Source organism: Punica granatum, chromosome 6 (assembly GCF_007655135.1).
Source record: "Punica granatum isolate Tunisia-2019 chromosome 6, ASM765513v2, whole genome shotgun sequence".
In the NCBI taxonomy this organism is placed as follows: domain Eukaryota; kingdom Viridiplantae; phylum Streptophyta; class Magnoliopsida; order Myrtales; family Lythraceae; genus Punica; species Punica granatum.
In genome coordinates, this window is record NC_045132.1 from 15541217 (window position 1) to 15566331 (window position 25115).

General features: G+C 41.2%; 3 protein-coding genes across 6 annotated transcripts; 1 reads left to right on the forward strand and 2 right to left on the reverse strand.

Annotated features, from left to right (window-relative positions):
* Positions 1 to 1468: 1468 nt before the first annotated feature.
* On the forward strand, positions 1469 to 3801 carry LOC116211651 (transcription factor AS1-like). 4 transcript variants are annotated; one of them, XM_031546115.1, is made up of 3 exons: positions 1469 to 1894; positions 1979 to 2045; positions 2563 to 3801. In XM_031546115.1, exon 3 carries the CDS (start codon positions 2838 to 2840, stop codon positions 3477 to 3479), a length of 642 nt encoding a protein of 213 aa, XP_031401975.1. In that variant the 5' UTR covers positions 1469 to 1894; positions 1979 to 2045; positions 2563 to 2837; the 3' UTR covers positions 3480 to 3801. The 4 variants fall into 4 exon arrangements, with proteins under 4 accessions (XP_031401975.1, XP_031401974.1, XP_031401976.1 ...); XM_031546114.1 differs by having other exon boundaries at positions 1469 to 1786; XM_031546116.1 differs by having other exon boundaries at positions 1469 to 1713.
* Positions 3802 to 5840: 2039 nt separating this feature from the next.
* Positions 5841 to 7891, reverse strand: LOC116212395 (pectinesterase inhibitor 6). The gene has a single exon (XM_031546986.1). It carries the CDS (start codon positions 6714 to 6716, stop codon positions 6126 to 6128), a length of 591 nt encoding a protein of 196 aa, XP_031402846.1. The 5' UTR covers positions 6717 to 7891; the 3' UTR covers positions 5841 to 6125.
* A 149-nt stretch (positions 7892 to 8040) lies between these two features.
* On the reverse strand, positions 8041 to 10437 carry LOC116212396 (mitochondrial zinc maintenance protein 1, mitochondrial). The gene is made up of 2 exons (XM_031546988.1): positions 10145 to 10437; positions 8041 to 8447 (listed from the first exon to the last, which is right to left on the reverse strand). Exons 1-2 carry the CDS (start codon positions 10383 to 10385, stop codon positions 8377 to 8379), a joined length of 312 nt encoding a protein of 103 aa, XP_031402848.1. The 5' UTR covers positions 10386 to 10437; the 3' UTR covers positions 8041 to 8376.
* Positions 10438 to 25115: the final 14678 nt, after the last annotated feature.

Consider the following 25115-nt stretch of genomic DNA (forward strand, 5'->3'; position numbering starts at 1 on the left):
TTTTTGATATTCAGCAAAAAAAAAAGATTAAAAATATATTATCATCCACTCTCAACTTTTTCTTCATCTCTCTCTCTCTCTCTCATCCGGCCTTTACGTCTGTTGCCTTCTCAAGTTTCAGTTTTAACTTTTTATTTTACATTACTAAAACAATCAAATTATATAGCAATTTAAAAAGAAACAAAACCAAATAGTTAGATAAATGATGATAATTGAACGAAGAATACCAAAGCGGTTGCACATCGCACGCGTACAATTGTGAGTCCACGTAGTCTAAATCTGCGTGTAGAGCGAGTGCATGATCTAATTGTTCATTTTATTACTTTTATTTTTAATTGAAAAACTAGATTTTTCTCTATAAAAATGGCCAAATAATTATATTAGAAAACTAAAAACATCATGATATGGGACATAAGGGGATTATGGAGTATAGTAAAAATAAAAATTTGAGTTGATTCCGTGCATAGTAAGGGTTACCCTCTAGTTGTACTATACGAATGAGCTATTGTTGTCCTACAATAATTGCGCGGCCTCATCTAGTTTATTATGCGGGTTTGCGTTTCCTCCACGGGTTCATTTTTCATGCACATCTATGTCGCGTGTCTGTAGCAGCTGCTCCTATATACTTCTATGCATGTGTATATAGTATGTACCTTCTTTTTTTTTTGTTTTTATTGGTTCTGGGCAAAGATGTAGCATGTAGGGGTGATCGGTTCCGAGTACCCTGTATTTTTCATAATACCCGGACCCTACCCTGTAAGGGACGAGTTCCAAGATTTTGAAACCGGACCCTATCCTGTTGAATCATGGAACCGGAACCTACCCGGAACCTGTATTATACCACAGGTTCCGGGTACCCTGTTGGAACCTGTAAATTTTTTCCTCTTGCTAAATAAAATCGAAAATATCACATACATGATCAGTAATAATGCCAAATAGATTATTAACAAAATTTAGATTAATCCACAACAATGAAATAATAATATGTCTCATCAATCTATCGACAAAATTGAACATCCATAATACGATCTCACACAACAAAGTGCCTATATTCTGATTCATTAGAGGAGATAGTAACTTTACTCTTTCCTCTCTTTTTTTTTAATAAATAACCGGTTTCGGGTACCCTGTAAGCAGGACCGGAACCGATTTTCACAGGTTTCTAATTTTAATACCCGGAATCTATCCTATTTTCAATATGAGCTACCCAGACCCTACCCGTTAGGATAGGTTCCAACCGATCCGGATATACCCGGTATCCGTGCACACCCCTAGTAGCATGTGCTTTTCATATCGAATGAAGTGGAGGGGCGAAATTGTAAAATGAACAAACCATTAATGGGCAAAAGAGAGAATTAGGAAAAAAAGGAAGGAGGGGTAAGAGGGAAAATGGGGTAAACAGTGACAGCGAAGACGTAACGTATCACTGACAACGCTGCGGAGCAGAGAGTACTGGTGAGAGCACAGTTTAGACGAAGAGATAGAGAGAGAGAGAGAGAGAGAGAGAGAGAGAGCCATGGCAGGGCAGAGCACAGAGCAGAGAGAGTATGGGGCCGAGGAGGGTGGGGAGGGGAGGAGGAGCGGTCGCCATCAGAATCGTCCCCTTGTGCCGCGAAACCCGCATCCGAGTTCCCCTCCAACCTGCCTCTCTCTCTCTCTCTCTCCCCCCCACTGTGGTTGTCTACAAAAAGCAAGCTTGTCCTTCACCGCTCGGTCTCTCTTCTTCTCTCTGTTCGTTTTTATTGTCAACAAGCGCAGCAGCAGAAGAAGAAGATACCTGAGCTCCGCAAGTTTTCTCTTCGACTATCACTTTCATCTTCTTCAAATTTTTTTTTTTTATCTTCTGCTGCTGTTCCTCGGAGTTGTCGATTAATCTCGTAGATTGGTGCTGATGGTGGTTGATTGACGCTGCTATGCTTGTTATACTTATGCTTACTCTCGAGCTGAGCTGATCTAATTGTGATTGTACCCATAACAGGTTGGTTGATGTTCGATAGAACAACTACAATGGCCATGGTCGTACCTTCGAGAAATTAGCACGGCAGGTCCGCATCACTAATTTGGTTCATTAATGCCAAATTTAAATATTCTTTCATTCTAATTATTAGTTGAAAAATGAAGAAATTTGCTGTGGGTAGAGTACAGTTTTGCATGAAGATCATCAGTCGAAATAGTGATTGTTATTGATCAAAGAAAGCTCAGTAGCAAATGCATGTTAGCAGGCCTTATCATGGGCAAAACCTTTCTTCGTAATCCGGATAGTCCATGTTAGGAGCTCCACTTGCCTTATAAATTGATCGGGCAACTTCCGGTGATCTGATAAAGTTCCGTGCATCCGTTTTCATGCGATTGGAGTTTGTCGTGAAAGTGCATAGGTTGCTTTCTACTTATCGGTTGATGTTTCGGGTTGTTGTGATCTGTCAGTACTGCTCTCGGCCTCCGTCTGCATGTTGGTCGATCTCTTTTACGCTTATTTTACGTCTTTTCTTTGCTTTCGTAGTGTGTTTCCTGTAACTATCAGTGAGATGCCAACTGATGACTTGATTTCATTATCTTCTGCAGCAATCCCAGAGGGAAAAATGCAGATGACCTGAAGAAATTGTTCTTCGTGGCCTTGTGAGATGAAGAGCAGGTGAAAGTACGGGATCGATTTTGCAAACTCGGCTCCCACATTCGAATTTCAAGGGTTGAACTTGAAACCGAAGAGGAACATGAATCAGATGGTGGAAAACTCTCGCTGAATTCCTAGTCAATTGGGAAAGTGTAGGGTTGGTCTGGACAAGCCGATAAAACTAGGCACGAGACCTCTGCTGGAAAGGTTGAAGGATTAGTATCCTATGGCCACCTCGAATGGCGGGTATCTCCATTCAAACCCACCACCTCCAGCCCCGACTCTCCTCCCCCCATGGCTCTCCAATTCAGGCAGCACCGCCAGTCTCCGCCCACCGTCCTCCCCATCGGTCACCCTCAGCCTCTGCCCCTCAGCAGTCTCATCTTCTCCTATTCCATGGCTTCAGCCCGAGACTGGAGGACTCAATAACCCTTCTCTCACTCTAGGAAGCTTGCAATCTCATGGACCACCTCCATTATCTTCTCCAGAGAATACCTCCTTAGTGTCCGAGCTCTCGGAGTGCTGCCGAGAACTCGAAAAAGGGCACCGAGCTTGGACGACCTATAAGAAGGAGGCTGCCTGGGGTTTGAAGAGGCTGGAGCTGCAGTTGGAGTCAGAGAAGGCTCGTCGTAGGAGGGAGAAGATGGAAGAGGTTGAAGCGAAGATCAACGCTCTCAAGGAAGAGCAGAAGGCGGCACTCGAGAGGATCGAGGCAGAGTATAGAGAGCAGCTCACGGGGCTGAGGAGAGACGCCGAGGCTAAGGAACAGAAGCTTGCTGAGCAGTGGGCCACGAAGCATCTTCGACTTACAAAGTTTCTTGAGCAAATGGGGTGCCGACCCCGACTTGTGGACCCAAACAGCAGGTGAGGAAGCTCCTATTAATGGCTAAAGGGAGTGGAGGGTCTCACATATATTTTGGGTACTCGAATCAGGATAAGAAGGGAGATATCGGAAGAGTGTCAGGGTTCGAGAAAAAGAAGATGATGGAACCGAAAGAAAAGGCATGGAGGATACGATTCCATCGAAGCTATGTATACAGTTAAGAGTGAACAATCCATTAAGAGCGAGTATAAAGCACTAGCTAGTTTCTTGCTGAACTAAAGTGACATGTGATACGTATTTAAGAATCATCGTTATGATTTTGGAATAAATTGTGGCAGTAGATTGTACTGATTAGGACTTAATTACATGCAAATTGTCCGCATATATCATTTGGGATCCACTGTGCCAAAGTTGTTTGCCATAACGACGAACAATTTCGGGGGAAGCAAAAGCCAAATTTTGTGGAGGTCTTCATGGAATGGAACAGCACACTTTTACATGCCATTGCCATTGGTCTTACATTCAATGGACACGGGGGGACGATGGACCATTATTTTTCAAGATGATTGGGCGGATGAAGAGTTAGGGTGTCAACGAGGCGAGCCGAACCTGAATCTAGGAGGCTAAGCTCGGGCTTGAGCTTGAGCCTGCGGAGTCTAGGGCCCATTTGATTTTTTTAATTTTACTCCATTTTAATTCCATTTATTTTCAATTAATAATATAATTATTATTTTTTTATTTTTTTAAAAAATTTTTAAACCATTCAATTCAGTTTTTAATACTAAATTCTCTCAACTATTTATTATTTTTTCACAATTTAACACAGTCATTACTTTCTCTAAATTATTCGTTACTTTTTTCACATTTTTTTTTATAATTCAACAATACAATTATTACAATATATATATATATATATATATATATATATATAAAGTTAGAATAAAGTTGAGCTTAATATCTGAGCTCGAGTTCGGCTCGTTGAACAAAACGAAGGCTCGGGATCATGCTTGGCCGAGTGAAGCAGAAAAGTTCTAGCTCGTATAGGTTTGGGAAAATTGGCGCTCATATAGAATCGGACGAGCTGGACCCCATTTAAGCTCAAAACAAAACAAAATAAACAATTATAAACTTGTAACACATACAACAAATAATATATTAGAAGTATAATCTAATTATAAAAATTTATGTGCCAATACTCATGCTTTATGGGCTTTATATTACGCGGGTCTGTAGCTAATGGGCTTTATGCTACGTTGGTCTGTAGCTATCTATGTATATATATATAATAGAAAAGCCCATTTGCTCGAGCTTCTTGAACCCGAATGTTATGGAGCTCGGCTCCGCTTTCTTGACTGGCGAGCTCGGACTCAATAAGATCGAGTCGAGTTTGAGCTTACATCGAACCGACTTCAAACCATTCACGAATCGTTTCATCTCACTTCCATCCCGAACAAAGACGACAAAATGGAAAATTGATATACTCCACGTGCCAAATGTATGGACGGAGCTAGGTGGAGAAACCTAAGTCAACCAAACCAGCCTAACGCTTTCTTTAAATTTGTGGAATTAGGCGGAATGCTAGATTGTGGAACTAGGAGGAATGGATTAGGGGCCGGCACATTTAAACTGAAACATAGGAAGAATTAATGCACCAGGTTCATCAAATCTTCTCTTCCATTCGGAAAATTACAAGCTCGGCTCATAGGATCGATAATTTCTTCGGACCGATCTAATGCTTTGGGAATTTCCAGGACCAAAGTGGTCATCATTTACCTCATTCAACGTGGCAGTGTGGCTGATGCGGCAGAAGACGTGGCAAATTGATACTTGGAGAAAAACATGTTATGACGATATTGTTTCGAGGGAAACGGCCTCAGGAGCACAACTCACTGCCTTTGGCTGTGAAATGACGAGATTTAAGGCGAATTCCATCGTTTATGGCCTCAAAATAACATTTTAATGTTATTTGGGCGTTTTTTATAATTTTAGGAATAGTTTACGTCTTTCGTGCAATTTAGGCGTTTTAATTCCTATTTAAGCTTTGTAAAACCCTAGGGTTAAAAGACAATTATTTTTTATTATCAATAAAAATTTGAGCTTTCGTGCTCTTGCCCAATTCTCAGATTTGATTCGAGTTGGATGTCAATTTCCTAAGAATTCGAAGAATCAACAGGGATTGAATGTCATAGTTCCAGTATTCTGCTGAATCAACGGTTATGTGACAGGTTCTGTGCGTGTACGCTACGTCAGTGGCTCACGGCCACATAAAACTTTGCTCGGAGCTGTTCCACAATGTTTGAGATATCAATTAGATTTCATTTTGGATTCCGATTGTATGCTAGGTTATTATAAGAAAGCATAAAGACGTAGTATGTTGCTAGAAAATCCGATCACAGGTTTCCAGGATCTGGGAATGTCAAGTTCGACATAAAGAATTAGAAATGAGGGATTGAATTAGGAGAATGAAATATTATCACTAAGGTACGTTATTTGCGGCATTGTACCTACGAAAATAAATGATTATTTTGCCAGTTGAACCTAAATTCAAGAGTCAGGCTTCATTCAGACCCTAAACCGTGCAATTTACCGAGTTGTAGCGATAACCAGTAGGACTACCGTCTACATTAAAAATGTGGACATTTTTGGTCGATTTTTTGATTTGTTATTCTCTATCCGGTGGAGTGTTCTTCATCAGTTGGGATTCATAGTGTTTGCGAGCTTGTTAGCAAGGGCAAGAGCGTTGCTAGTCAAGTAAGTGACGCCTAACACCTTCTGCCGGATCAGCTTGACCTGTTTTGCCTTCTGCCCTTCGAACCCGTCGAGGCAGGTATCCTCATTAGTCAGTGCAGCGCTCATCCACGTGATCAAGTCGTTGATCTCTGAGCCGAGCTGGCCCTTCTTGGTCAGGTCCCGGAGGATCCCGAGACAGCGGTGGAGGTTGTCGATTGAGTCCTGGAAGCACTCGGTGCAGTCCGAGAGGGCCATCCTCTGTCTCCTCCCATGCATTTGCCCATCCCTCTTCGACTTCTCTAAGTACTGGGCCACAGCCTTAACCTCCTTCAGCGCCACCGAAACGCCCGCCCTGGCCCACCAGCTGGGGCTTCTCCTGGCGCTGTTCGAGAACGGTGCGAGCGAACGGATGCATATATCCTGATACCGGGTTACCCTGCACGCTTCCTGGACATATCTGTCAATGTGTCCAGACACGGGCCGCCCCTTAAAGGGCAACACAGCAAGAAGTACGAGGAGTGCGAGGGAAACACTCACTCCTGCCAATCTCATCTTCCTGAAACCAAAGGCGGGGAAAGGTAAACAAGATCACAGCATCATAGGGTGAACCCTGGTGTAAAATTCTTCTTCGGGTCGAACTAATCGAACAGTGCCGAAAGCTTGGTGGAGTAGAGAGGAGGCTTGGTGGGGCTTATAAAGGGGGAGAAGAGGGGTGGAAAGTGGGAGCTCTTCTCTTCTCTGAGAGCAAGAGGCTGGTGAGTGCAATAAAAGAAGAGAGGAGGATGTCATGTGAGGGCAAAGGAGAGTGAATTGGGCAAAGGAGAAAAACTTGGTGAGCATGTGAATAGAGGGGGTGAGCTTCTCATGACCATGGGGATAAGGAAGATCTTAATAGGACATGTTCTTTTTCAAGAGTGGAAATCTAGTGCCATCAATTCTAGCAAATAATACACAAAAATGAAGATATGTATGACAACATAAAGGGAGAGGGCCTATTAATGTTGGCATGGCAGAAAAAGTTCCAGCCACTGTGAGTCCCATTATTATTCCTGTGGGTTCGACAAATGAAACCCGAGATTTCGCTGGATATGCCCGACTTATAATTGCTACTGAGAATCCGATAAAGAGGAATGCATTATGGGTATCTCTTCATGCCGCGTTTCCCCTCACGCGTATGGATATGGCCATAGAAAAAGAAACGGCCTAACCGTAAAAGAGCAAAAGAGCGAAGTGAAGATACCGGCAGGTACATGAGAAAGGGAAGTGCAGGAAAGTTGGGTAATTTCAAAATCAGGCTGCGGTGATAAGGACAGATAACTGGGTAGGGTTACCTTTGAAGCAACTGGTTTATGGAGGATGCCAAGTTGCCAACTATTTACCATCTGATTCACATGCTGTTGCTTCACCCGTTTGTTCGCCTTTTATTGAGTTGTACCAGATACCCAGCAAACATGCGTTTAGAACTCGAGCACTTGAGGGTCGTTAAATCATGAGGTCAGAGCAATTGGTTCATGCAGGATGTTTAGTGCATTCACCCTGCTACAAGTTGAATCTGACCAAACCTTAGTGTCACCTTCCATCTCATGCAGTGCTCATCACTTTCTCAATTGGTGAGACCGTTTTCACTAACCTGTGCTAGTATACTGAACAACAGCGATCTATCGCAGAATTAGGTACTGCAGATATTAAGACTTTTTTGAAATGAAATTAGGGGATTACTGCATGATTAATGACATGATGATCATACTGCATAATCATCTAATGGAACAAAGACCAACTTAAATCCTCCTACAGAAACTGAGATCATAACCAGTCATTTTGAAACTCGTGTATGAAAAGTTTAAGAGAGCTAAATTGAGATATTGATGCAAGTTCATCGCACAAAATAATCAGAGGTTTAACATTTTCTTTTTATTAGTTTCTTCTAAAGAAAAGAATAATACAAGTTACATCGTCCATTAATTGGAAAAGCTTCTCCCCTTTTGAAGGTCTTGATCTCAAGGTGTGACACAAAGACACGTCGTCATCAATTACGAAATTATAAAACAAACGAACATTATTAAGAAGAAAGCACACTTGTTAGTAGAAGTTAATCTTCTTAATCTGTCCCTCGAATAGGCCAGCAAAATTGTAGTTTTAAGGCATAATGTGGGCAAGTGAAATCTCCATTTATTTTAGCGAAGCATTTATCTACCTCTTATACATATTCTCCTCACACCTTCAAAATCTCTTCAGAAGCAAGTTCAAGGGTTGCTCCTGCATGCTCTTTACCAGGCTTCACCACTGCAGCAACCAAGTTCATCACATAACAGTAGATAAGTTTCGATCAATCTAGCTTGAACTTTCATAATAGAACTTGAATAGATTGTTCACATGTTATAAATGACAGACAGCTCAAGGAACAATGGGATCGGAGATGAACAAAAACTTTTGAAGAGAAAAGCACTAAAATCTTCTCTATTTAGGATAAACATAAAAAACAATAATAACCCAACATCTGCAGATTTTTGTAGATGTACAACAAGTGCGAAATCACAATTTGTCTGCTTTGATCTGTCCTAGTACTAATAAGAGCGAAATGTTATTACAGCAACAAAAGTTCAAATCGAATACCTCAATTTAAATTCGCAGAGTTCCTCAGATTAAAAGCATCACTCCAAGTCTTTCTCAAGAAAGAAAGAAAGTTCATGAAAGAAAGAAGGTTTAGGAAGATTGTGGGAGGACTAAATCATGGTATACAAGTTCAACAGTCCAATCCCGTTTTCATCATATCTACAGAAGATTGTCAACATGGAAAATACTATGAAAAGAAATATTGACATGTCCGTGGTGACAATGGGCGAAAATCGCCTGACACTCTAACCTCAAATTACTCCCAACTACATTATTGTCAAAGTTTACAGAGGTTCTATATTATGATAACTATCAAAAACCTGGAACAAAGTTCAAAAGATAAACACATAAGACAGAAAATGCAGAACCATTGGTGTTCATCCAAAAAGTACGGAATAAGTATGACCTAAAGGCGGTGGAATTGAAAGGTAATCCAAAAAACTTGAAACATCAAAATTTTTGATTGCAATAGCTTACAAGAGCCTCAGAAGAATGACAGGGGAAGACAGAAATATCAGAGCCTAATCTTAACACACAGATTTCTCCAGAACTTTCTTAAATTATTCTTCAAATGGCTTTAACGGACACTGAACTCCAATGTCAGAACCTAATCCTTAAAGCCTGCTTTGTCCTAAAAATCGGAACAGCCACAGACCAACCTATCCTAAAGAGAAACAGACAATTCCAGTTCGAGTTTAGACCTAGTGGAGGCATCTAAAGGGTCTAACTATAGGAGAAGCAGATAGCAACTTGCCCACAAAAACTATCCTTGAACTAAAAAAATAAGTTTACTACGGATGAGGTGGTTGGATATATTTTCCTACAAATCCAACATAAATTTTTTCTCTAAGACCTTAGCAGCTCCATTCAATGATCTCATTGTGTTTTTCTTTCAGATACCCCCAACAACAGTTCCAAAGAGAAGCAAGCCCAAAATTCTCTGAGCCGAAACTCCCCAGACATTAGTTTGTTTCTTGGTGAAAATAAGGACAACCCCACGAAGAGGAGAAATGATGCCGCACACACGACTTCAAATACTCCATTTTTATCCGTATGCCGAGAGTCCTTCCAGCATGTATCCTAGAAGCTCACACAATTAATCTGTCCCGTGCAATTTCAACAATGCTGAGCAAAATGCAGCAACCAGAACTATTGAAACAAGATATCTCAAAACTCTGATCTATTATAAAATGCGACAATGCAGTTTGAAAAGAAAGAAAGGGAATATATATATATATATATATATATAAAATTCCACGAACTCGAAGCTAGGCACTTCATCAAACAGATATGGTGCAAATTCAGCAATGTCCTATCCATCATCAATCAAGGGAAGGGATGCAGAAGAGCGAAAGACTCAACCGTACCGTAACCGCCACGAGAGTTGAGCTTGGCCTGGATGATCATGGTGGAGATGAAGTGGGAGGCCTCGCCGGCCTCGTCGAGTAGCCTGCGAATCTCGGGCTCGGAGGTAACGTTGCGGTTGGACTCGAACTTGGCCCTGATCTCAGCCGCCGACTCCGACAGAATGAAGGAGTCCCCCGCGAAGGTCTTCCGGGTGGCTCTCAGCAGAGCCCTGTACGCTCCCAGTGCTTCCCCTCTCAGCATTTCGTCTCCCCCTCTCTCCCTCGTCTCCTCTCGGTCGTCACGAGATTATACTTGGGCCCAGCCCAACAAGCCAGGCCCAGCTCAGCTGCTTTCTACAGAAAAAAAAAGAGAAAAATAATGACAAAACATACAGTTTGGTCCCTAACAGATACCTCGCTACACAAATTAGTCCTTGAATAATTTAAATTAGACAGATTAGTCTTGCGGTCTGAATCATTTGGATAAGTTAATCCTTCTATTCAAGTTTCCATCTAATCCTTGACGGAAAACGCTGAAATGTCCCGTTATCTTCCGATTTGGCACGTTAGGTCATACATTGGCATAATAAATCCAAAAATGACATTGTTTTCTCCTTAATTTCGCCCTTTTTTTAAAAAAAAATTATTGTGCTCGTCTTCTTGAGGGGGCAGATCTGCCCCCACTGATAGAGAAAGGGAGGGGGAGGTGGAGGGATCGGAGCCCCTATTTCCGGTAACCTCCCTCCTGGGCGAGGTCGCTAGAGGTATCTTTTTTTTTTTCACAATATCCGGACCTTACCTTGTAAGAGACATGTTTCAAGATTTTGGAACCGGATTCTACCATATTGAGTCATGGAGCTGAAACCTACCCAGAACCTATATTATACCACAGATTCCGGGTATTCTGTTGGAACCTACAATTTTTTTTGTCTCGCTAAATAAAACTGAAAATGTCTCATCAATAATTAGTAAAAATAGATTGTTGACATAGATTTATTTTTTTTAAATTAGTGATTATATTTTCTAAATATAGGAATATTTGGATATAACTATATATATATATATATAACGGGGAAATTTTATTCGGATTCGGGTATTGGTTTCAATTCCGGTTCTAGGTACCTTATATGTAAGAACCAGAATCAGAACTGGTTTTCATCACTTTCGTATTTTAATATCTGGACCATATTATATTTTTAATACGAGTTACCTGGAGCTTACTATAACGGATAGATTCTGATCGATTCCGAGTATACCCCGGTATCCGTACACACCCCTAGCTGGAGGCTCCTGAAACCTCCGACAAACTCTCCTTGCTGGGAGGTTACCGGCAATGGGGGCTTTGATCCCCCACCTCCCCCTCTCTTTCTCTACTGGTTCTCTCTCTCTTTTGCTTTCCTATCTTACTGAGAGAACAATGTGATGATCCCTTTGCATGAAGGAATCCTCTAGCTTGAGCCTTGATATGCGATGTTCCTCCACTGATACATACCAATTCACTCTCTTGTTGATTGTCATTGTTCCCAAATTTCACTGAGATGGATGAGGAAGTGCTGAAGCGGAACACCGATTGTATCTTCTTCTTGGGCTCCCCCTCATCTGCAAGAAGGTGACATCCTGGAGTGAGGCAACCCCTCAAGCTCGAGTGCTTCTTCCCCCCTCCCCCCGATCATCCATTTTTAGCTCTGTTTCCTTGTCTTCTGGACTTCCTTTCTGTGATATGTCCCCAACCGGCACCTGCTTCTTGCAATTCTAGTCCGGGACTTTCTTGTTGCCTTTGATTATGATTTTGAAGTATAGTGTTCTACCGATTTTTACCCGAATTGAGTCTCTGGGCATCGAATCGGATTGAATGATCCGACAATATTCCCTATTTTCTTTTCAAATTTTATGGAAATTGTTGTCCTTAAATCCTATCGACTTTAATCAATGCTTAGGGGGTTTACGAATTTGTAAGGGTTTCTAGGTTGTTTGTCAAGAACAAATTGAGAGAGCTTTACCTGATCATTCTACGTTTTGTTCAAGTAAGAGAAATCAGTGATTTACTGCCCGTTTGATTTCGTAATCTAATTTTAACTCTAACTTTAACTCTACTCACTATACAACAAAAGTCACCAACACAATTATTGTTTTTTTCATTTTTTTAACCATTCAATTCAATTTTTAATAATAAATTCTCTCAACTATTCCTTACTTTTTTTCACAATTCAACAATACAATCATTATTATTTTTCAACTATTTATTACTTTTCACACATTTCTCATAATTCAACATTACAATCATTACAAACTAATTAAAATCAAAATTCAACTCAACTCTAAAACCAAACGCACTATAGATCCATAGAGTTGAATGTGTTATGTGTTCTTTGCAGCTTTGGCTCCATGGCTCTCTTGTGAGTGCAGGAACCCGAACTGTAGGGGCCTTAGGAACACAATAGAGTTTGATATCCAGCTCGAGATCGGGACTGCATGAAAAAGCCTCAGCGACCTCCCCCGTGGCGGTGCTAGCTGCCGAAGGGAGCCATGGTGTCTCTTTCCCCATCTGCTCCGGTCCACCTGCTAAAAGAAATCGTTTTTTTTCTCCAAGAAAACGACATAGTTTCGAGTCTAACGTTGAACTTAACGTGCCAAATCAGCATACAACGGGCCACATGTCATTTCGAGTCCAACATTGAACTTAACGTGCCAAATCAGCATATAACGGGCCACATCAGTGTTTTTCGTCAGGGACTAGATGGAAACTTGGATGGAAGGACTAACTTGTCCAAACTAATTTGTATGACCAAAATCTTTCAGAGGTGTCTTTTTAAATTTCATATCTTTCAGGAATCAAATTGTCAGTTTTGTCTAAACATAATCCCACCAAAAGAAAAAAGAATGAAATAACTGAATTACACACCTTTACATCTATATATCTATATATCTATAATCTATATCTATATATACATACATGAAAGTTGAGCTATTTCATACGAAATCGGGAAGAGTGCGACTCGAATTCCGTATTTTAGCGACCGTGACTTGTTTTAGTTTATTTTTATTATATTTTAGTATATTTTGTATTATAATTCAATAAAATTATTGTACTTATAATATATTCTATTCAACTTTCGATCAACAAAAACTCGAAAGCAATGAGTGCGTTCACATTATTATTTCGTTTTATTATGCAAATTAAATATTTTATTTTTAGTATATAAAATTATAAATTTTCTCTAAATTTTTATATAAAATAAAACAATAATATATACATTACTTAAACCGTGAAGTAAATAAGTATATTAGTTCACTTTTTCTCTAAATTCTTACCGTATAAAATAACAGACTTTAGTAAATTTTGTCACATTTACTTATTTTATAGTTCGGTAATGTATGAATTTTAAATTATTTTATTTGATTTTTAAAATTGCTGATCATTTTTTTTAAAAGGAACTTTTAATTTTAATTCACCAATTCTTGGATTTTTTTTTTCTTCTTTGAACTTCTTAAAGAATTTTTCTAAACAAACTAAATTATCTTCTTCCTTTATTGCCTTAATAATTTCTACTGTTGAGTTCCTTAAATTGTTAGATTTGACAAAAAAAACTATTAGCTATTTAGGGTGACGAAAATGTCCATATCAGTGGAGAGTTGAGTGGCTTGTCCTAACTGATATCAACAAAAAAAAAAGTGAAAGGATGCACAATAGTAGAGCAAATACTGCTGCAAAAGCTAAAAGGATAGGCAATGATATTTAAGTTTGAGGTGTAAAGTGGAGAATATCATGCAAGCTCAAGCATGAGGTGGAACTACGAGGAAGCACAGGATTTAACCTAACCATATCTCATCTTTGTCTTGAAAGGTGTGTTGTGTCTACATGCATGGTTTACCGATCGACTTATTCGAGCTTCCTCCATATATATAGAACAATTCAGTTCATTCGGTTATCTTCTTTCATGTCTTTTGCAATATCTGGTATGAGGTATGACTTATCTCCGTCAACTTTGCACTGTAGAAGAAATTATCGATCCTAACTCAAAGATAAAGCTTGATGCATCGATTTGGTGGTAGAACAAGATAGACAATTGTATAGATGAAGTCACATCCTCGTTCAAGCATGGGCATAATATAATTGCCTTTGAGCCATCTCTTCTGCTATATATTACTTATGGATGTGGAATTTTCGAATTATGCATTCCTTTTTTTTTTTGGGTAAGAAATGAGGTGTATTATAAATTAAGTATCCATGCGCAAAGCGCTTACAGATCTCGGGAACGAAAGTCCCATAACGTTTTCAAATAAAAGCTTCCTAATGCTAAGAGGAGGCTGCTGTAAAATAAGAAGGCTATTCAGTAGCTCCACTCCAAGGTTGGCGAGATGATCAACACTTTGATTAGCTTCCCTGTAGGTATGCTTCACAGTGATGACATCAAAATGTTGGCAAAGAGTCCTGCAGTCATCAATCAGATTAGTTAGAGCTTTATTGGCAGAATTGCCCCACACCCATTTTAGAACTAGCTATGCATCCAGTTCAACAATGAGGCGACCAATGCCAAGGTCCCGAGCTATCATTAACCCTTGTCTAAGGGCTTTAAGTTCTGTAATATGACTGGTAGCATGTCCTAGATTCATATGATATCCGATAATCCATCGTCCTAAGGGGTCTCGAATGAGGCCCCCTGCGCCAGCTAACCCCGGATTGCCCTTTGAGCAGCCGTCTGAGTTCAGTTTGTAGAAACCATCAGGCAGTGGTTCTCAACAAACCTGAATGACTGAGTTGGGCTTAGAGACTGTTTTTGTGTGAGTCGCATAAAATTCTGCAGCAACCTGAGTGGTATGATCAATCAGGTTACTATGGAAGGGCTTCGAGGAGAAGAAGAGAGAGTTTATGTTCTTCCATAGGTACTAGATAGTAAAAGCAAAGAGGACACCCCGGGGAATTTAGAGGTGAGATATCTGTATGGAGGAGAGGTTGAATCGGACCCACTCTTTGACAAGTATCGTGAAGGTTGCCAATTTTGATAGAGGAACTTAGAAGTGTTGCTAGAAGGAACGAGTAATAGAGCAGCCTCGAAGGATGTGTTCGGCAGTTTCAAGCTCAGATGGGCATCTTGGGCAGTATGGAGAGATAGTGAGACCACGTAGAGCCAGGAGGTTTGCTACAGGTAGTCTATCCATACTAGCCAACCATATGAAGTAATGGATGCAAGGGAGGGTTTGGGATTTCCATATCCAATCCTAATTTTCATATGAGATGTTGAGGTGATTAAAGTGGAGGAGGTAATCTGATTTGGAGGTGTATACACCATATGGTGTAGGTCCCCATGTGATGGTGTCCGAAACTTTATGGTTTAGTCCAATTGGAAGGCCTCTGATGGACTCCTGAATGGTTTGGGGTAGAAAAAAGGGTATGGAGGAGAAGTCCCAGTCTCGGTTGATTGTTAGGATAGAACTAACCAATTGATTATCCTCTTGAGGGGGCAGCGGGCCGTGTATAAGGCTTCTTATAGGAGATTTTCCCACCCAGCAGTCTGTCCAGAAGTGTGTTGTTGAGCCATTACCAATTAGCCACTTTGCTCCCTTCTTCGATACCTCCAAGCCTGTTCGAATTGCTTTCCCATTACTGAATCCATATTTGAAGTTGTTGCGCTTATGGAGTTGGCATTATGACAAAGCAGGCGAGCCTAGGGGGCTTGTAAGTGGAGGCTCTTGATACTAGGCTGCCAAGGAGGGCCCTGTTATGGATCTCCATTCTCGGGATACCTAAACCTCCTATTGACCTCGGTTTGGTCACTACCTCCCAAGATACTAGATGAAGTTTCTTCTTGTTAGAAGATGAGCCCCACAGGAAGTTTCTATTAATCTGGTTGAGGCTGGAGAGGGTGGATTGCGAAAGTTTAGAGCATTGCATATAGTAGGAAGGGATAGCAGCACAAGTCGAATTAATTAGGGTAGCTCTCCCCGCCATGGACAGCAAGTTAGACTTCCAGCCTGAAAGTTTGGATCGAACTTTCTCAACCACAAAGGTGAAATCCATCTCTTTATGGAGGGACAGTCCGATGGGGAAGCCTAGATATTTTCCAAGATTTGTAGTTTCATTTATACTGAAAGCTGAGCATGTTTGGAGCTGGTGTTCTGAAGGCGTGTTTTTGGAGAAGAGTAGCTTAGACTTGTCTAAGTTAATCCTCATGCCAGACTCCTCATAGAAAGCATCAAGGACAGCTTTGACAGAGCTAATAGTGTCGGGTGAAGCAGAGTCTATGAAGAGAATATCATTTGCAAACAAGAGGTGCGTTAAAGGGAAGCTATGGCGATTTGGCTTAACACCTCTCTAAGCCTTTAAGTCAACTTTTTCTTCAATGAGGTGGACCAGATATTCCATGCACAGAATGAAGATGTATGGGGAGATAGGATCACCCTGTCGGATACCACGAGAGGGGAGAAAGGGCTCAAGGCAGCCACCATTGAACAAGATGGAAGTCGAGGTCGAGGAAACACAAGCCATGATCCAATCTATCCAAGCATTGGGGAAGTTAAATTGGATGAGGACTTTACGAATAAAGCACCATTCAAGGCGGTCAAAGGCTTTCTCTAAGTCAAGCTTAAGAATGAAATTCCCCTGTTTCCCTTTGCACTTCCGAAAAGAGTGGATAACTTCTCGGAGGATGATGACATTATCAGTAGCTCTTCGTCCTGGCAGAAAGTTGCATTGAAAGGGTGAGATAAGATCCTTGAGGTGGGGGCGCAGTCTTCTAACCAGGATTTTGGTAATGATCTCATAGGTAGTGTTGCACAGACTGATGGGGCGAAACTGGGTGATAACTTCCGGTGAGTTGGTTTTCGGAATGAGGGAAATAAGGGTGTCATTAACACCTGCAGACATTGTTGCTGTGGCGAAGAACTGACCAACAATCTGCTGGATTGAGGGGCCGATGATATCCCAACACCTCTGATAGAAGCATGCATGAAAGTCGTCTGGTCCCGGTGATTTATAAGGCTGAATGGAGAAAAGTGCATCAGTGATTTCATCTACATGAACAAGGCGTAGGAGTGTGTTGCTTTTGGTGATGTCAAACGTTCTTCTCCAGTTCGTAAGCAGAGGGGGAGCCCAAGGGGACGGTGATTGCTCAAAGCCAAAAAGATACTGAAAGTGTGACTGAACCAATGACATAAGTGAGGTAGGGTCAGTGACCCATTCACTTATTGAATAGCAGATGGTAGTGATTCTATTTCGACGACGATGAACAATTGTCGACACGTGAAAGAATCTAGTGTTGCGATCCCCTTCCATAATCCAATTAGTTCTTGCTTTAAGGGCCCAAAGCTCTTCCTCTTGCGTTAGGATTGTTGAATATTCGTGGCGAAGTTTTTGCTCTAGCTCAACCAAGAATTGGCTAGGGCGGTGTTCAAGGGAGTGTTGAATGCCTGCTATGCGCGCTAAGCAAGTGCGTTTCCTGTAGAAGATATTCCCAAAGGTATCTTTATTCCAGGGCTGGACTTTGCTTTTGAGGAGATGAAGGGCTTTGCTATGGTCAAATTGAGCTTGTTTCCACGATTGGAAGACTAATTTTTTGAATCCGGGGTGAGATAACCATATGGATTCAAAGCGGAAAGGGCAGTTTAGATTTGGGGCTTTGCAAGGATGAAGATTAAGTAAGAGGGGGCAGTGATCAGAATGTATGTGAGGAAGATGCTGGACTATTGCTTCCGGAAAGAACAGATACCAAGAGGGGTTTGCAACCACCCTATCTAGACGTTCCATGATTAAATTGGAGGAAGAGCGTAGGTTGGTCCAGGTAAATCTAGGCCCCGTATATCCAAGGTCAGAGAGGGAGCAGTGATCTAGCATGGCAGTGAAGGCCGACACTCGATTAGCATTCACAGGTTGGCCTCTGAGTTTCTCTATGCTACTAGCGACTTCATTGAAATCTCCAAGGACCACCCATGGCATGTTTATAGTTTCTGATACTGTACTAAGGTTATGCCATAGGGTTTCTCGCTCTTTCGGGCGAGGACTTGCATAAATTGCAGAAAGTAGCCAAGAGTGAGAATTAGAATGAGTAGCCTGGGCCACAACATGTATTTCCTGCTCGGTAGAGCCAGTGATGACTAGGTGAACTCGATCAGTTCTCCACAGGATCCAAATGCCACCAAGGAGTCCTCTGGTCTCCGTGCAGAAGAAGCCATCAAAAGGAAAGGTGTTGGCGGTTTGGGCTGCTTGGTCACCCGATAGTCGGGTCTCTGTCGGGATGACTATGTCTCGGTGATTATTTGCTATGAGGTCTCTTGGAGAACGTCTGAAGTGGGCATTACCAGTACCCTTGCAGTTCCATACCAATATATTCATATGATATCAACTTGGGTCAGTCATATTTATTGATTGCATAAAATTCATATCCACTGGTGTGTAGGGAAAAACATATCTTGGGTCAGTGACAAGAGTCACTTGGAGGGCTGTTTCCATCTCGCCTTGCTGAATCATCTCTGTTGTTACTGAGATAATCAGTTGTTGGGCAAGCTGGCATGGCAATATCATCATTAGATTCTTTTCTGAGTGTGTTGTGGCCGTGAAGACTGGGACATTTATCATCCTCTTCATGAGTGGAGATAGCTGCATTTGGTGGTTCTGTAAGGGCTCTTGCCGTCCTACCGCCAGGCAAGTTGAGAGGGGTTGAAAAAGGTCTGACATTAATTCTGTTTGCAAGTTTGGTCTCTAGAACCTCGGAGCATTGCGATGTAGGAAACAAGAGGCGGGAGCAGTCACTTGGAGCAAGTATTCCCCGATGGGATGAGGGTGACCTGCTTCTACTGCTCGTGGCCTCAGACGTCGGATCCCTATCCAAGCATCGTTCGGAGCAAGTTCTTGTGGTCTCCTTTGTCTGTTTGCCTATCCCGGGACGTAGGCGATCATATCTTTTTCGATTCTCAGTGGAGCGCCTGGGCCGTTCATCCTCCATTCTTGCATTGGATGCAGAAGAAGATTATCCTAATTATTCAATTGGGAATTCCTACTTTGGGTTGAGGTTGGGCTCCTTCTGCTGATATAGGGAGAAAACCTCTTGTGCTCTGAAGGGTTGTTTCTGCTGGTTACTGGTGAGATGTTCCTTCTGATCCATGGAGATGATATCCTTTGGTTCGACATTGGAGGTGGTATTACAGTCAGCTTCTGTGTAAAGCTCAATATGATGGTCAAGAGTTGAGGCAAGGTAGACGCTGCTGGAGGAAAGGACGTGATCGGTACCTCAACATACCCTTCATACGTACATTGCATGGGCTGCCTTACGTTGTCAGGAATATACGTGACAAGGGGGTCTGGGGCTGTAGGACAGGACTGGAGGTCCTGGTTGGGAGGCAAAATGGATATTCCATTTTTTGAAAGTTAGACATCTCCTTGGATGACGGGTGTTTCAATTAGAGCTGTAATTTTGTCCTTACCTCTGCTGTCGTTTTTAGTACGCTGACAAGGCAATCGGAGTCTAGTGCCTCTTGGTGCAGCTGGAGAAGGATGCCCTCTGGTCATCATCGGAACATCATTTTTTGGCAATGTTGTGGCCAGAGGACGTTTAGCCTGTGCATTAGGGTTGGTGGGCATAGGGGGGATACGAGAGGAAGATGCTTGAGAGGACTGGGCTTTAAGATTTCGAGGGGCAGCGGCAGAGTATTTATTTTTTCGGTTTTGGACCATAAGCCATGGCCCGTAAGCTTGGTCATCAGAGGTAGTGGGCGGGACATCCGATGGGTTAGTCGGAGTAGGAGGAATGGGAGGGGAGGGAGTGAGGGCGGGGCATCGCGTGACAGTATGGCCGATGATGCCACAATGAAAGCAAAGTTGATATATCCCTTAAGATTGCAATTTTGCTCAGAATCACTGATCCAGATAGTGGTGGGAAGAGGTCGAGTCATATCAACCTGCACATACAGTCGAGCATATTTGCCTCTTATACCAAGGTAAGTCCGACTATTTATGTGGAGTAAGGGGCCAATCCGGTTGCCTATCTTATTGAGTAGTTTGTCCGAGTAAATCTCAATGGGTAGCTCAGGCAGACAGACCCAGATGGCCACCGCAGAAAAAGTAGCTTTTGAAGGCCGGAAGCATGGCTCCCACAGTCGCATGGTAAGGAATTGTCGTCCAACAAACCAAGGGCCATCCCTAATGACTTTGGAGAAGCCTACTCTAGTGCTAAAGGTGACAAGGAAGAAACCATAACCCAGGTCAACACACTCCATATCACCAGAGAGAATCCACAGAGATTTGAGTCTCTACGTGAAGTAATGAAGCTCAAAGGATTTTCCAAATGGTTTAACTATGAGGGAAGAACGCCAAGGCCGACGTAGACTCTACTTTTCATCTCTAGTCAGTAGGACTCGGAGTTGGCCTTCCTGAGAGGAGTCCATGTCCTCAGCGACATGGATAGAGCATCAATATCATTGAATGAAGATGAATCGAAGGCATTCTTTTCCTTTTTAGGTATGACTAAGATTTCTAATAACATCTACCCTATTGTGTTCTCTAATTACTTCTACTTTCTTAATTTCCCACGTCCAGGTAATTTTTAATTTCGTGAACGTAAGATAAAGACCTTTTTTTTTAATATATAATTGTTGTTTCTATTCGTATCAAAACATAATTACAATATATAACACCAATCCAGAGAGCCACAAGTCGGCTTTGAAAACTAAACCTTAACTCAGTCCCAAAATAGGGGCTAAACTCGGCTTTGTTATCCTTCTATTTACATTTGGAAGAGTAAGAATCCTCTCTTTCATCGCATTGATAATGCTCCTCACTAACTGTCTAACACTAACGATGGATTTCTTAAAAATTCTAACATTCCTATCTCTCCAAATAGTATAAACATAGAAAGGCCGCATTAGCTTTAAAATAATAGCATCAAGAGTCCTCTTCAAAATAAGCAGCCAAGCAACTTCAATATCCCATCCTGCCACTTGCCTGGTTAGTCCTACCTTGCTTAGAACAATCAACCAAACTCCTTTGGTGGTAGGGCAAGTGAAAAACAAATGGCTTCTACTTTCCTCCTCTCCCACAATATTTACAGTCGGAATTTTGTAAGATCTCCCATTGCACAAGAGATAAAAGCAACATTGGGAGCATTCTTAGGGTACCAAATAGCTTTATTCCACTCCACTCTAGATCCTTTTGGCCTCAGCTGCCTCCAGGCAATAGAAGAACTGAATATATATGATTTGCAGGCACTCTATACAACTGAATCCTCAGCCACTGGCTGCAATTGAGATGCCAATGAATGTATAATAAGAGCTTCAAGATCATTGCTTCTTGGCCAGTGCCATGCGTCCCCTCTAAGTACCACGCTAACCATGGCTTGCCTTGAGATGGTTGGAAAAACAAAGGAGGTCTCTGTTACAGAAATCCACAAATGGTCCCTTAGGAAGCTATGCATCAAACCAGATTGAGATTCTAGTGCCATCTCCCACCTTCTTTTTAATAAGTGGTCTTGCAACCTTTCGAAGTTGCAAAAGCTTTCTCCAGCTCCACGAGCAATCCCTCGAGATCTTGACTGACTAATAACACCTTCCCCTTATCAAGAAAGCATGCACCCAAGCCACCCATAAGGAGCGTGCTTTAGTCAATAACAAACATATATGTTTCAAACCACTAACCTTATTCCAAACTCCTAATTCCTTAACACCCAATCTCCCTTCATGTTTTGGAAGACAAACAACATCCTATTTAACTTTGGCTCTTCCAGCCAACTTATCAAATCCAAACCACAAAACGGCCTTGCATTTTTTATTTTACTAATTCAACAACCTTCTTTGGCAAAACGAAATTGGATCACCAATAATTAGCATAGCAAACAAGACAGGAATTGATTAATTGTAGGGCTGGGCATATTTTGGGTTACACCGACAAAAAAAAAACCAAAACCGAATCGAAATTTATCAGTTTCGGTTTGGTTTGAGCTCGGAAGGTTCGGTTTCAAACTGAACGGAAAACCAAACTCTGAAGGTCGGTTTGGTATTGGTTCCCAGGCCTAAAATCGAAAACCGAATGGAAAATCAAAATTTGAAATTAAAAAAAAACCCAAATTCAATTAGAGGGATAAATATCGTAGGGGAATCGGGACACACAGACACTGCTCTTGGCTCTCGCGCACAGACAAACACAGTCGGCCTCATCTCCTCCTCTCCATCCTCTGTCTAACAGCCCGTGTCCGTTCTAGCGTGCCCTTCCACAACGAGCCCTCCCGGACTCCCCACTGTCCATACTCCCCAAGCTCCCCTCCTCCTCGAATCTCGTCTCCTCACACTCCTCTCACACACACACAGACACAGTCGGCCTCCTCTCGTCCTCCCGTCCTCCGTCCGACGTCTCATGTCCGTCCCAGCGCCCCCCTCCCGGCCTCCCCACTATCCGGTGTCCCCACTCCCCAGGCCCCTCCCAACCTCTCCATTGTCTCTCACTCTACCGAGACTCGACTCGCTCCCACAACCCTAATGCCGTGATGTCTCTCCTTCGTCTCCACCTTGGGTCCTCGATGAACACGAGCTGCTTCTCCACCTCGTCTCACCCTCGCTCGAACTTGATTTAAGTATATTCTCACTCTCTTATGTTGAGTTGTTGCTTCTCCACCTCGGGTTCTTTGATTTGTGAAGAACGGAGATGAATGATGAAGCATAGCTTTTGAGCTTTGATTTTTTCGGTTTTGTTTGGTTCAAATCGAAATCGAACCGAAAAAAATTTCGGTTCGGTCTAATTAGGTTCTATAATTGTTTGGTTCCGTTTGATTTGTTTTGTGTTTTTAGGTTGAAAATAATTCGGTTCGGTTTGGTTCTGTTCGGTTCGGTTCGGTTTTGACCAAATCAGCACCCGTAATTAGTACTTGGCAGTCCAACTTTGAATCCTTTGGGTTATTTTATCAATGAGGGAGGAACAATCGTGTTTGGAGACTTTACTAGCAGTTAATGGAATTCCTAATGCTGCGTTTGGTTTTAAAGTATAATTTTAAAATCAGATTTTGATTTTGAAAAAGAGTGGTATAAATGGGGCTCACCTTTTGACTTTGTATGAGTTATTTTGTTTTGTCGTGAAAAAAGAGTGATATAAATGGGATCCACCATTTGACTTTGTATGAGTTATTTTATTTTATTGTGGGTAGAATTAAGTTAAAGTGTAATTTTAAAATCACATTGTGAAATCAAACAAAGCAAATTATGCTTTGCCTCTTTTAAAGCAATTATGATTTTACGCTGCGTTAGGTTTCATAGTAGAATTTTAAAATCAGATTTTGATTTTGAAAAAGAGTGCTGTAAATGTGGCTCACCCTTTGACTTTGTATGAATTATGTTGTTTTGTTGTGGAAAAAAGTGGTATAAATAGGGCCCACTCTTTGACTTTGTATGAGTTATTTTGTTTTGTTGTGAGTAGAATTAGGTTAAAGTTGTGATTTTAAAATTATACTCACAAACCAAACAATGCCTTAATATCTCACAAGTATTTGACTTCTTTTAAAACACGTGCAAGCAACTCATCGATTTGAGTAGGACAAATACCTCCGCCATATAAAGATGTTATTCTCGCTATTATCTATAAAATTTAATTACGAAACTACCATGAATTTATTAAATTTCAAAAATAGTTATTAATTAACGTATAAATTAAATATTATTAACAATAATGAAAAATAAGATAATGGTACCGATGCATAGTCAGGAGACAAGTTTCAAACTTTTCATAAAATAAGAGAACCAATGAGCAATACTGTCACACAATGAGAGAGATGAGGAGGGAGAGAGAGGGCCCATGCAACTTTGGGTTGAAACCAGAATCGTAGAATCGGTCCGATTTTACGATTCTGCGATTCAAATCGCGATTCAGTCACGATTCTACCTTCTCGATTCATGCCATGGAATCGGAATCGCTAGCTACCCCTTGAATCGTAGAATCATAAGATTCTACTGGTCCGTTTAGTTTCGCAGTTAAAATCACAAAAATTTTAACTTTAACTTTAATTCAACACACTACACAATCATTTGTCATTTTCCACAATCAAAATCAAAGTTACTTTAACTCTGAAACCAAACACACCATACGATTCGTTTCGCGATTCTAACAACCATGCTTTAAACGATTCCGTTCACTCCGACTAGTGTGCATTGCTGCATGGTATGGATATGCGGTTTCCAATTAATCATCCTCAACCATCGATCTTTCTTGAATAAACCAAATTCATTGTGCAATTTTGAATTTCATAAGCTGGGGTTGTCTATGGATTTTAGTGTGATTAATTGGAGTGAAATTAGTCATCCAGAATTTTTGGGGTCGGTCTTTAACTTTTCAATTGAATATAAAGGCTTGTTTTGAGATTTCGTTGTTAGAGAAGTCGCTTGTCCATTTTGTAGCTTCTGTGATTCGGTAGAAGTTTTTGAGTTACTTTTATTTGGTTGATATTAACGCACTTGTTGGCAGTTAGCCTCGGCATTCAATAGTTTTGATCACTGTCATCCGTAGTCATCCATGGTTATTACTTAATCTCTATAATATACTTATTGGTTATGGTAATCAGTAAAGTTTCCTCAAGTAGACTACACATAATTAGTTATTGAGGTTATATAGACTCATGCAATTTTATTAACGAATGAACTAAACTAGAAGAGATTTTGTTTCGATTTTCTCTATTTGAGAGTGGGTAATCGATATTTTCAGTTATAATGTTAAATTAAAAGCACATTCAATTGTAATGTGCACTAAACCACATGATCCAAAGGGAGGATTTGAAGGGGAAAAGAGAGAGAAATGCAGATGCAGTTAATGTACAACGAGAAGAGAGAGAATTGAGACTAGAAAAGAGTGGAAAATGTACAAGTGAGTAGTTATTTATTTGATTTTTATCAATAAAATCTCTTTTCAGCGTTTACCTAAATTAAAATATATCAATCACAACTAATTGTGAAAAGTGAATGTTACACCAGAAGGGTGTTTCTCTCTGGTTGTCGTGGCTGTTGGGGTCGTCGGAGGGGAGGTGGGGGA

What these genes read in the sequence shown, in the direction of transcription:
- LOC116212396 (XM_031546988.1), bottom strand. Translation starts at nt 10,385, where the DNA reads ATGCTGAGAGGGGAAGCACTGGGAGCGTACAGGGCTCTGCTGAGAGCC. An exon ending in CAACTCTCGTGGCGGTTACG is followed by an intron (nt 8,448 to 10,144) that starts GTACGGTTGAGT and finishes TGGTTGCTGCAG; the next exon opens with TGGTGAAGCCTGGTAAAGAG.
- LOC116212395 (XM_031546986.1), bottom strand. Translation starts at nt 6,716, where the DNA reads ATGAGATTGGCAGGAGTGAGTGTTTCCCTCGCACTCCTCGTACTTCTT.
- LOC116211651 (XM_031546113.1), top strand. Translation starts at nt 2,838, where the DNA reads ATGGCCACCTCGAATGGCGGGTATCTCCATTCAAACCCACCACCTCCA.